Genomic DNA, 12,497 nt, shown 5'->3' on the forward strand with positions numbered 1-12,497 from the left:
AGTGGCTCCTGGACACTGGACTTTCGGTTTTAAAAAACCAGAACAGTCCAGGCACAGTGGCTCACACCTGTAATCCCAGCACTTTGGGAGGCCATGGGCAGATGACCTGAGGTCGGGAATTCAAGACCAGCCTGGCCAACATAGCAAAATCCCACCTCTACTAAAAATACAAAAATTAGCCGGGAGTGGTGGCGGGCGCCTGTAATCCCAGCTACTCGGGAGGCTGAGGCAGGAGAATGGCGTGAACCCGGGAGGCAGAGGTTGCAGTGAGCCGAGATCGTGCCACTGCACTGCAGCCTGGGCAACAGAGTGAGACTCCATCTCAAAAAAAAATAAAAATAAAAATAAATAAAACCAGGACAGTCCCAGGCAAAGCAGGACAAGTTGGTCATCCTACCTCTGAGGCTGCATTGGTGACAATGTGCTGTCGCTACAGAGGGACAACAGGGGGACAACCAAGAAGCTGGGGGGCAGGGCCTGCTTCTGCCCACGTCTTCAGTCGTGGAACCCTTCCAAGTACAAAACACAAAGACTCTCCCGCAGGGGCTTTCCCTGGGACAAAGCTGTCACTGAGTGGTCACCTGGGGCTCAGGAAGGAGGAGCCAAACCAGGAAGTTCTCCTCTGCTCCAAGGGCCCTGCTTTTTGGCTCAAGCTGTCCCTGACTAGGTCTTCACAGGCCTGGGAACTGTATTTCAAAACTTGTGTGCCACAGACCGTCACCTCTGGAGTGGAGAGGGTGTCAACTGGGGAATGAAAAGAGAAGCTCAAAAGGCCCCAGACTCAGTGCCTGAGTCGCCCAGACAGATGGGGTCCTTGGGGGTGGGGGTGGGCGTCATGCCCCTCCCATGCCCCAGAGCTCCCAGTCCTCCTTTCCAGGCCCGACCAGAACAGGGTCCCCATTCCTCCCTCCTACCGATTTAAAAGAAGCCCTTTCAAGGAGTTAATTTCGGACTTGAGTTCGTTGATATTCTGGGACTCCAGGATCCAGTTGGTGGATGTGGTGGCCTGAAAGCAGAGCACAGGGAGGCTCAGGGCGGGCGCCTTGCGGCACGGGCGGGGCCTGCGGCTGCAGGAGGACCTGGGTGGGGGCAGCAGGTGGGGCCTTCTGGGTCTGTTCTGGGGAACCCGGGGGAAGGTTCTGCCACTGCCCACTGCCTGCCACGTCTCTGGATGACGACATCCTTAAACATTCCCACAGCTCTGTTTGGACATCTGATGACATAAGGAATCATTACGTGTTTTTAGGTGACATAATGGTATTGTGGGCGTCTTTTAGAGACATGCGGAGGCGTGCGGGTGCGGTATGAAGTGGGATGGTGTCTGGGATTTAAGATGGCCCGGGGTGGAAAGAGGAAACAGCCACCATCTCTGACAAACCCCATCCTTCCATGCACACCTTTCCCCTTTGAAGGTAACACTGTTTTCCAAATAAACTTCACAGAACTACATCTTACTTCTGGAAAATCTTGCTGGTATAGACGGGGAAGAGGACAGCCAAACCAGAGGTCCCCAAATGCGAGCTGCTGGTGGCAACCTGCTTGTGGCATGTGCACAGAGGACAATGCCACGAGGCCTCCGTGTGAGGTCTACCTCGCCCAGGCTGAAGGCCACCCCAGGCCGTCTTTAAGTGCACAGATGAATATTGCCAGCTCTCCTGATACTGCTCCCCCGAGGTGGGCAGAGGGGACGTTCCCTGGCTGTTCCCTACCAGTGTGCTGTGGGCCGCTGGGCTGGCTTACAGAGGCCTGGCCTCTGACGTGGGGTCGGGGGCTGCTGTGGGCTCACCCCAGCAAGCAGTCCAGCTGGCACACCTTAGCAGGGAGAAGTCCTTCAGAGGGCCTGTAGGTCTCAGGAAGGAAAACCCAGGCAGTCTGAGAGTGAGTGCGTGTCACCCACCACCCCCAGACACAGCCCCTCAGGGTTCCTACTCCAGACCGCCAGACAGGGAGGACCCAGGAGCCACGGCTCTGGCTTCTCTGAGACCTTGAAAGCTACAGCAGCCCATGAACAAGGGCACAATTTCCACTCACTGGCCTACAAGGGACTCAGATTTCCAAACGCATATGGTGCCAGATGCCAGGATTTAGAAATAAAATCTGACATCTGGGGCTTTTTAGCCAGCCTCTTTAAGAAACAGTTGTAGAAAACTCATAGCCTTGAGTTTTATGTAGGTTTTTAATTACTTAAAGCTCTTCTTTTTAATTTTTTACAGTGCTCCAGCAGGAGTTTGGAAGCCAGATATAAAAACTTCCATTACAGCTGAGAAAACACAGCTCTGGGTCTTTGGTTTACGGGGTAACCAAAGTCCTCACACATACGCGTTTAGATGCCAAGCCAGTGGCCCCATGCAGCTCGGGAGAGAAGGCTGGGGTGGGCCAGGGACAGCGGCAGCAAAGCCAGCTCGAGGGACTCTGAGGGGCCCAACCCCTCTCACCACCAAGCACATCCCGGGCCCCCACTGCTTCTTAAACACAACATGTGGTCTTAATCTCAGGCGTAAGGCCTGAAAACAGTTTTCCAATTTCCGGAATGGCTTCTGGCCACAGGCAGAGCATGGATCCAAAAGATGACCTGACCCAGGAGAGCAGGCAGGGCCGTCGCTGGGCTTCCTGGTGCTTTAGGGACCGGCCACCCGTGGAGAACACGCATTGCAGTGGCTGGAGGTGGTCACCAGTACCCACAGCCATCCCAGGAGGAAGAGCAGGTGGCACCTCTGTGTGTGGTTTGGATATCCAGGGGGGAGATTCCTGGGACCCTCTTCACAAGAGACACCCCACACTCCATGGAAAGATTGTCATTTTCATGGTTTTTGCAAATGCAAAAGATCTGAGTGCTGGCTCAAGCCAACTCGTACACTAGGAGTGGCTTTCCCTGGGTAAGCAACTCGGGATGGGACTCTCCAGAGCCCAGGCTGTGGGGGCAGACAGGGAGCAGTGTCCGCCGGCCACAGAGCTGTGGGGCAAGGGACAGAGAGAGGAGCCAGTGGGTGTTCTGGAGCCACCAGGCCACTGTCTCCTGGGCCCGGTCTGTCTGATGCCGCCTCAGGGATGACCTCTGTTACCCACCCACAGAACCCAGGCCTGCAATCCTGCGAGCTGGCTGGAGCCAGGCACCCTCTTGAACCCATGAAGAGCCCCAGGAATTAGGTGCCGTTATGGCTCCATTTTACAGATGAGGAGACTAAGACTCAGAGAGGTTAAGTAACTTGCCTGTGGTCATACAGCTAACAAGTGGCAGGACCAGGATTCAGCCTGATCCTGGAAGCTGCCACGCCAAGATTTCTTCACATTTGGGCAGTGAGGCAAGGACACTGCCTTGGGAGTTGGTTCTGGCTCCCTAGGGTTGCCAGAACCCATGAAACCTGAGTCTAGAGAACCTGCCCGCTGCACTGCGGTGTGGATGGGGCTGGTGCTGGTGAACTGACTGCGACTCGCTTCTCCCCTGTCTGTTCCAGAACCCCTCCTGGCCATGCTGTGACCTGCAACCTAACTTATAGGTAGAGACCGTCCCATGTCTACACAGAAAGCCTCCAGAGCTGCGGGGATGTGGCTGCCATGAGATCTCCACAGGCAGAGGGTAGCTTTTCCTTCCTCCTGTTGGGAGGTGACATAGAGAAAGGATGGCCTCGACGGTTAAACGTCACACTGACTGCCCAGCAACAGCCTCCTGTCTCTACAAGGAGAGAAAGGGCAGCATCGGCCACGGCTGTGTAACCACTGTGAGACTGGGGCAAAGTCCAGCTCCCGAAGGTGGCAAGCCCGGCCCAAGGGACAAGAGTGAAGGGCACATGGGACAGACCTGGGCCTGGAGGGCCCTGTGCAGCAGAGACAGGTACCTTGGCAGCAGCCAGCTCGTGGGCAAGCTCCTGGATCTTCTGCTGCTGCTGAATCAGCAGCTCCTGGACGGAGGCGAGGGTCGTCTGTAACTGAGTCACTGCGAGGAGAAAGCAGTCACGGCGCTGGGAAATTCACAGGCACAGACGTTCCCCTCGCTCGGTCCGCACACCTAGGAGCTGCCCGTGTTCCCGCTCCATCTAATTTATCTGCAGACACCCCCAGCCCCCACAATCCATCTAATTTATCTGCACTCTGGGTGATCTGCCTGCACTGTATCTAACCTCTAGTATTTCTACTTTATCTTTCCATTGTGTAGTTGTCCATGGTCAACAGTATATCCGTCCAGAACCTCTCCCCTCTAATTAGAGCTGGCTATGATTTGCTGAGCTCTCCCGGCTTCTCTGGCGCCTGCGTCCTTCATCTCCTGGGCCTCAGTGTCCTTGTGAAACTCCTGGGGTCTCCAATGCTGGGAGAGATGCATCTCAGGTCCCCGCCACATTCACATCCAGGAGTGGCTCAAGCCGCATGTCCTGTTTCCCACTGCTCCTTCCCACCCTCCCCACCTGACCCAAGCTGCCTGCTCAACTCCCTGGTGTCCCATGACCCCTCAGGACCTTGTTGCCACCAATGTCAGCCTCGCAGGAGCAAACGGCAGCAGGATGGACGCGTCAGAGGGTTTCTGAGAGGGTTTCTGTGAGCTTCACAAACGTGCTCCAGAGGGACACAGACTCCTGCCTGAGACAGGTGGCTCTCTCATTGGCCTTGCTCTGGTTTTTAGATTCAGAGCTGCCGTCTAGTAAACAAGTTTATAAAGAAGAGAAGCCACCTCTGGCGCGACAGGTCCCAGCTAATCTGGGCCATCGCTGGGGCACTGGGTAATGAACGCGAGCCCTGTTGAGTCGATAACAGGGGAGGTGGCTGGGGTCCCGGGAGCCACAGTAATTACAGACTCTCTTGACCCCACAGTCGAGTCTTAGAGGGAAGGGGGAAAATCACTGAAAACCCCCCTGAAAACCTCATAGAAGCAGAAATTAAAAATGAACTTTACAGCCCTTAGAAAGGCTGTCATTTTATTCCCCTTATTAATATTCTGAGGTTGGGAGCCTTTCCGTAAAAACATAATTAATTGAGGCCGTGCCGACAGTAAACAAGCAATTTCAAATTAAACCGAAATGACGGCGGCTTCATTTGCAAATGTGAACAGATTCTCAGAGCAGATAAATGAAGTCACCACATAGAGTGGAGACAGAGGGAGAGGGGAGGGGCAGAGAAGGGGCTGCTTGGAGAAGGCTGTGAGGGGTGACTTGATGGAGTCATTAATCTTTACCTGTCTGGGCCACGCTGCCACTCAGCTCAGAGAGACCGGCCTCCATCCTCTCCAGCTGCTTTCTGTCCTCTCGGCCGCCCAGGATGAGGGGGAGCAGGTATTTCTGCAAGAAGCGGGACAGGGTGAGGAATGCATACGGACCCGGGGTTATCCTCCAACAATCTCTCAAATTCTGCCGCCCAACTTTCTCCCTGTCATCCCTGGGTTTTGGAAACCCTAAGCAAACACCATAAATGAACAAGATATTTGAAAAAGTTATGAGACTGCGATTACAACCACGTAAAAATTCTGCCTGAATAAGGACAAGGACCAGGAGGGAACGTGGACAGGGAGAGTCAGCTGGATCTGCTGTGATGGGAACTTTTTGGTTCCTTTATTTACTTTTCTTAGTGATGCTACACTATTTCTGTAACACAAAGTTATAAACTCTACTGTCAAAGTTGTAAGATATAAATGTGGATGGACACACAAGCAACAGATAATGCTGGAGCCTCCAGGAGGCGAGGGAGGCGGGGCAGCTCTTCCCGGCATGTTCTCCTGAATTGTGAACATTTTGAACCTGTGAGTGAATCACCTATTCAGAAACAAACGAGTAAATTAATAAACAAAACATCGCTGGAGAAACTAAAGGAAAATCAACAACACATTTCTGGGACCCTTGGTTCTCTCGCCAGGGGATAACATGTGCGCTCTGAGGCTGCTGGAAGAGGTCACCTCAGTCTTTTTCTAAATGAAGCCTGAATCCTCAGAACAAACTTCCTTCACGTAAGAGTCAAAAGAAGTCGAGTTCCCCAGAATGAAACACAAGGCAGAAGGGAGAGGAAAGCGCAGGACCAGAAGAAACTGGCTCTGGGGAAAAAGAAAGTGAATGCGGCAGGGCCACCCCTCACAGGGGCCTAGAACCAGGGACGCCCGAAGGAGCCGTTCAGGAAGGAGGCAGGCAGGGCAGGGCTGGCAACTGGTGCTCTTGGTTGCCTTGGAGGTGAGGGTGTGGAGGGGTGGAGGTGGGTGGTGGGGCCTGCAGGGACAGCTGCGTGTAGGAACATGTGCACTGACGTCCAGCCACTCGGGACATGGAGACAAAGCCCCCCAGGTGAAGAGTGAGACCCGCTGCCCACTTCAGTGGGCACTGCCAGAGGCAGTGCAGTGCAAGCCTGGCAGGAGCTGCCCGGGGATAACTTTGGTTCTTAATCTATCTGGGCCCAGATAGGAAAGAGGACGGAAACTTCTCCATTACGGTTTCTGTACCAGGGAAGGAAAAGAAGCTCTCTCACAAGGGGTTTGTGGGAACTCATTTCCAGAGTGACTCCTAAGTGAAGATCATTCTTCTGCAGCACATGTATAGACGCATTTTCTATTTTGCAAAGTGCTTTTCAACCACAGTGTGAGCTATTACCCACAACTGAGCCAAAACTCATCAAAGGTAGCCTTACACTTCAGGATGAAATGTCCTCAGCATGAAAGGTAAAGAATTCTTGGCCGGGCGCGGTGGCTCACGCTTGTAATCCCAGCACTTTGGGAGGCTGAGGTGGGCAGATCATGAGGTCAGGCGTTCGAGACCAGCCTGGCCAACACAGTGAAACTCCATCTCTACTAAAAATATAAAGATTAGCTGAGTGTGGTGGCGCATGCCTGTAATCCCAGCTCCTCGGGAGGCTGTGGCTGGAGAATCGCTTGAACCCGGGAGGCAGAGGCTGCAGTGAGCAGAGATCATGCCACTGCACTCCAGCCCGGGTAATAGAGTTAGACTGTGTCTCAAAAAAAAAAAAAAAAAAAAAAAGAATTCATATATGTGTGTGTAACCAACTAAACACCCCATTTCTGAGATCAGAAGTCCTAAGGGCAGGAGCAGACACGCTGCCCTAGCCAAAGTCTTCACATGCTTATAAAGCCAGTCGAGGGCTTTTTACCATTTCTTTTTTTTTTTTTTTTTTTTTTAATTTCGAGAAACTGAGCAGATGCTTTAGAAATTCTCTTGTTACCATTGTGACTGATATTGCAACGTTTCTTTTCTTTTTTAAAGCAGAGCGGAGAGCCCAGAGCTTCGTAGAAACTACAAGTGGCAGCTCCGTGTGAGTGCCCACACTAAGGCGGGCTGCCGAGCTGTCCTCCCGCTCCCGTCAGGCCACAGGCCCTCCATGGGTGGCCATGTGACAGTGCCTACTGCTCATTACAGCCGGGGCATTCATCTGAGGACTCTGGCGTTCGTGTCACATTCTTCTTGGTGCTTGTATACAGTCAGTGATTTGAAGGGGGCACCAGTTCAGAGGGAGAAGAACCGGGTCCCAAGAGGTGTTTTTGTTCTGTTCTGTTTATTTATGTATTTATTTGAGACAAAGTCTCACTCTTTCACCCACGCTGGAGTGCAGTGGCACAATCTCGGCTCACTGCAGGCTCACTGCAACCTATGCCTCCCAGGCTCAAGTGATTCTCCTGCCTCAGCCTCCCAAGTAGCTGGGATTACAGGTGTACGCCATGACACCCAGCTAATTTTTGTATTATCAGTAGAGACAGGGTTTCACCTTGTTGGCCAGGCTGGTCTCAAACTCCTGACCTCAAGTGATCCGCCCACCTCAGCCTCCCAAAGTCCTGGGATTATAGGCATGAGCCACTGCGCCTGGCTTATTTTGTTTTTTAAATTGAGACAGGGTCTCCTTCTGTTGCCGAGGCTGGAGTGCAGTCGTGTGATCTCAGTTCACTGCAACCTCTACCTCCCGAGCCCAAGTGATCCTCCCACCACCTCAGCCTCCCGAGTATAGCTGGGACTACAGGCTCACACCACCATGCCTAGCTTATTTATTTTATTTTATTTTATTTTATTGTTTGGTAGAGACAGAGTTTCACCATGTTGGCCAGGCTAATATCAAACTTCTGGGCTCAAGCAATCTGCCTGCCCTGGCCTCCCAAAGTACTGGGATTAGAGGTGTGAGCCACGGCACCTGGGCCAACCCAGGATGTTTTGTTTCTCGATTTCTTTTTCTTTTTTTTTTTCTTTTTTGAGAAGGAGTCTTGCTCTGTCACCCAGGCTAGAGTGCAGTGGCATGATCTTGGCTTACTGCAAGCTCCGCCTCCCAGGTTCACCCCATTCTCCTGCCTCAGCCTCCCCAGTAGCTGGGACTGCAGGTGCCCGCCACCATGCCGGGCTAATTTTTTGTATTTTTGGTAGAGTCGGGGTTTCACCGTGTTAGCCAGGATGGTCTCGATCTACTGACCTCATGATCAAGTCAGGATCCTCAGCCTCAGCCTCCCAAAGTGCTGGGATTACAGGCGTGAGCCACCACGCCCAGCCCTTGTTTCTCAATTTCTAACATGGAAATGTCCAGCTCCAGGAATACATGCTACACTTAAAAAATTACATTCTGCTACAACTGTCATTAGCTTTTGTATTACATCAAAAATGAAGAATCCGGAGTACCACGGCTGACCATGCTTCATGTGCTAAGAGTGACCATGGCGAGTCTGAGTGCTCATTCAGGTTGTTTAAAAAAGAAAATCACCAGCCGGGCACAGCGGCTCAAGCCTGTAATCCTGGCACTTTGGGAGGCCGAGGTGGGCGGATCACCTGAGGTCAGGAGTTCGAGACCGGCCTGGCCAACTCAGTGAAACCTCACCTCTACTAAAAATACAAAAATTAGCCGGGCGTGCACCAGCACGCCTATAATCCCAGCTACTCAGGAAGCTGAGACAGGAGAATTGCTTGAACTCAGGAGGCGGAGGTTGCAGTGAGCCGAGATCATGCCACTGCACTCTGGCCTAGGTGACAGAGCGAGACTCCATCTCAAAAAAAAAAAAAAAAAAAAAAAAAATCACCAATCAGGGGTGGAGGAGCTGGCAGCCTCGAAAGAAAAGAGGCTTCTCTACAGGATTCCAAGATCTGGACTGGGCACCTACCCTGGCCTGCATTTTCTAGACTCTAGACTCATTTGCTTCACGTCCAAGTTGGGCCTTCACAAGGGAGTCAATGTTCACGTCATGCCTGCAGTTCTGTTGCAAGCAATGAACGTGGGATCCTGAAAGTTGACTTGAGAAGCCTGGGAAATCCTAGATTTCTATAGATGGCAGCACAACAGACAGAGCAAAAAGAACAGCTCCCATACATCTGATGACACTGAGGTTCTCACCGCCGCTCTTAAATGCTGTGGCAGAACAATGGTGTATAAAGCACTTCCATGTGCCGGGCATGGCTCTGAGTCCTCTACAAGGAAGACTGACTCTTCGGGACTTCACGACAACCTTGTGAAGTGGGGACTGTTATTCCCATTTTACAGACCAGAGCCTGTGATCACCAAGCTCCTGAGGGGCAGAGCCAGGGCTCAGCAAAGCAGCTGGCCCAGCGTCCATGCTCTTCGCCATTATGTTATTCTGTGTCTCAAAACTGCTCGCACGGCTTCCCCGTGCGGGCACTACTGTAAGTGCCTGACATGGGCTGGCAAGGGACAGACCTCACGATGCCCCTGCAAGTGGAGATCTGGGTGGTATATGCTGAGCACTGGAGAAAAGGTGGGCAGAGCCTGCCAAGCCCCGCAGCAGGGCAGGGCCTGCCTGGATCCAGCTGTGAACCCCGACCTCTAGCACAGCCTCTCACTGCCAACACACTCCAGGGCAGAGCACGGCAGTGCCTCCATGCAGGGGAACCAGTGAAAGGGTGCCGAATGCCACAGGGTGGCAGGGGCACAGCACCTGCAGCCGCTGGGGGTGACTCACCTTGTAGAGCTGGTGAAAGCCAAATGCGATGCCTGCCATGATGATGGCCAGGGCGCCGTAATCTCGCCATCGGGAGCCTGCGGGACCTACAGGCGGGAAGAGAAGGAGGGTTAGAAGACGCACATGGCGTCCTTCTTCGGGTGGGGGCCGGCACAGGTGCCTCAGTGGCACAGTCTCCTCGCCTCCAACAATGGGCAAGTGGAACACTCCACCGCAGGAAGGCAGCACATGATCATCACAACAGCAGCCGGCTCCACCCCTCCTATTCCCACTGCCTCAACTGGGACACAAGGGATGCCAGTCACCCAACCCTGACTGCAGGCTGTGGGTGGAGGTATCCAGCAGTGAGCTGAGACCTGAGTTGGCAGTCAGGTGGCAGAGGTGATCTGAAGACCAACAGCATGGTCTCTACCTCAGGAACAAAAGATCCAGAGAGGATAACAGGAGTATGTTTAGGGGAGCATAAATATACCCATATATGCCCTACTATAGCTGGCGATAAGCTGGGGGCCACAGCAGAACCAAGCGGGGCCTCAGCGAAGTGGAGAGGGGGACCGTGGTACGCTGGGTGGGGGCACGGGGGTGGGCTGTGGTAAACTAGACCTCCCAGCCCTGCTCTCGCTTGGAGCCAGCGGAGAGAAAACACAAGTCTCCAAATGACTGAGCAAGGCTTCAGAGAGTGAGAACGCCTATCAAAAGGGATGGGGGTGGCAGGGGAGAGGGGCTGGGGTCAGCAGGGCCTTGGAGGAGCCCTGAGGCCCTTGGGGGCTGGAGGGGAGCAAGCACAAAAGAGAGACGGTAGGTGGGTGTAGACCAGGTGAGCACCCTGGGCCTGACTAAAGAGGAGAGCTGCTCTGGCCCAGAGGACCCCAAGAGCAGGGTGCTGGGGAGAACGGAGAGGAGCCAAGGAAGCCGCAGGTACAGTGGGGGCTGGGGCGGGGCAGGAAAGAGGTAGACAGGTGGCACCAGGTGGACTGTGTGGTCAAGGAAGCCGAATATTCTTTCCTAAGCAATGGGAATTACTGGGGGATGTGAATCAGGGAGTGCCATGACCCTGGACAGCAGCACTGGGGAGGCTCTGAGGGTGGTCAGAAGTGGGGGCCACAGAGGCAGAAGAGCTGGGGCGAGCCTGCTGCAAGGGTTCACGAGGTGGAGAGGGACTGGGACCAGCACAGAGGGCAAGAAGGGAGTGGGGCGATGTCTCAGGAGAACACATTGCTGCTGCTGTGAAGGGCAGCCAGTCTTCATGGAAGATCACCTGGCCCCGTTCTCTTCTCTTTATTTGTATTAAGTAATCTTTTTAGAGATGGGCTCTTGTTATGTTGCCCAGGCTGGAGTGCAGTGGCGATCCACAGGCATGTCCCACTGCTGATCAGAATGGGAGTTTTGACCGGCTCCATTTCTGACCTCCTTAGGCGACCTCGTGGTCCCCTGCTCCAGGAGGTCACCATATTGATGCAGAACTTAGTGCAGAACCCTGATCAGCACAGTGCCCCGTAGCCCGGAACTCCTGGACTCAAGGAATCCTCTCACCTCAGCCTCCCAAGCAGATGGACTACAGGCGAGCAGCACCGCGCCCGGCCGATTCTCTTTAGAACGGCACATAGCAAAGTGCCCTCCTGAATGCAATTCTACTTGACGTGGGGAGAGTTTCCACCTTCACTCTTTCCCATGCCCAGTTCACAAAGTGCTCCCACGTCCACAACCTCATCTGATCCTCCGAGGCACGCGGGAGAGCCCCGTCTCCACTGCGAACACCTTTCTGGAGCTGCCATCTCCAGGCCACGTGGCGGGTGCTCTGCCTCCCCCCGAAGGATCTGTCATCAGGAGGGGCGTGGGTGGGACACAGACCAGTGGGGAAGGCGATCACAGCACCAGTGGAGAGCTATCCGGAAGGCGCCCCCACGGTGTGCTGCTCATCTGGGAGAAAGGGGGAGAGGGAAAATCAGCAGCGTTCTGAACTCTGGGAAGGAACGTCACAACACGGCCGAGTGAAGCTGAAGGACTTGCTGCTTGAGAGACTTCTGCCCTCAGTTCTCACCTGTGCCTGTAAGTTTTCAGAGGTACCTTCCATGTCCTGGCGTTTTATGACCACAGGGGAGGAGAAGGCCCATTCTTTCCTTCAGCTCAGGGCAGGATGTGGCATGAGGGGGAAGGGGCTGCTGGCACGCAGCCCGACCAGGCGGATCCAAGTCGCAAAGACCTCCGAGTGGGCAAGGAGACACCCCCTCCCCCAGGGCTGTTGAATGGCACTCTCAGGGGGCAGAGACGACAGGGCTGGAGGGGCCTGGAGTCCCTCCTTGGCCACCAAACTCCCTCCCTGCCTGCGGATTCCATGCGAGACTCCCCGGTGTGTCCTAGCCCTGGAATCTCGGTCCCAAAACTGTAATCAACATAGGGCCTCTCCCTTAGTCCCCAACTCCCATTTCTGTTTTACACTTTTTGAACAGGTAGCACGCATACAGTTCACTCATCGAATAGCACAGGGCAGCCTGTGAAAAAAGGCTTCCCCACCACCAACAGCCATTAGTAGTCTTACATTTATCCTTCCAGTGAGTCTGTGTGCACACCTAAGGCGGCACAGGATGTCTTCTCTTCCTTCACGTTTCCCCATCTCTCAATCTTGTTT

General features: G+C 53.9%; 1 protein-coding gene across 8 annotated transcripts in view; it reads right to left on the minus strand.

Moving 5' to 3' along the window:
* The window catches only part of PEX14 (peroxisomal biogenesis factor 14), a 155,813-nt gene that overhangs the window by 2,487 nt on the left and 140,829 nt on the right, over positions 1 to 12,497 (minus strand). For all 8 annotated transcript variants that reach the window (XM_003949289.5, XM_001162201.7, XM_063786398.1 and 5 more), the window contains 4 exons: positions 9,869 to 9,954; positions 5,165 to 5,267; positions 3,837 to 3,934; positions 915 to 1,006 (listed from right to left, as the gene is read on the minus strand). In XM_003949289.5, the coding sequence (XP_003949338.1) occupies positions 915 to 1,006; positions 3,837 to 3,934; positions 5,165 to 5,267; positions 9,869 to 9,954 (379 nt within the window). The remainder of the gene's footprint in view (positions 1 to 914; positions 1,007 to 3,836; positions 3,935 to 5,164; positions 5,268 to 9,868; positions 9,955 to 12,497) is intronic.

This window comes from Pan troglodytes, chromosome 1 (genome assembly GCF_028858775.2).
Source record: "Pan troglodytes isolate AG18354 chromosome 1, NHGRI_mPanTro3-v2.0_pri, whole genome shotgun sequence".
Lineage (NCBI taxonomy): Eukaryota > Metazoa > Chordata > Mammalia > Primates > Hominidae > Pan > Pan troglodytes.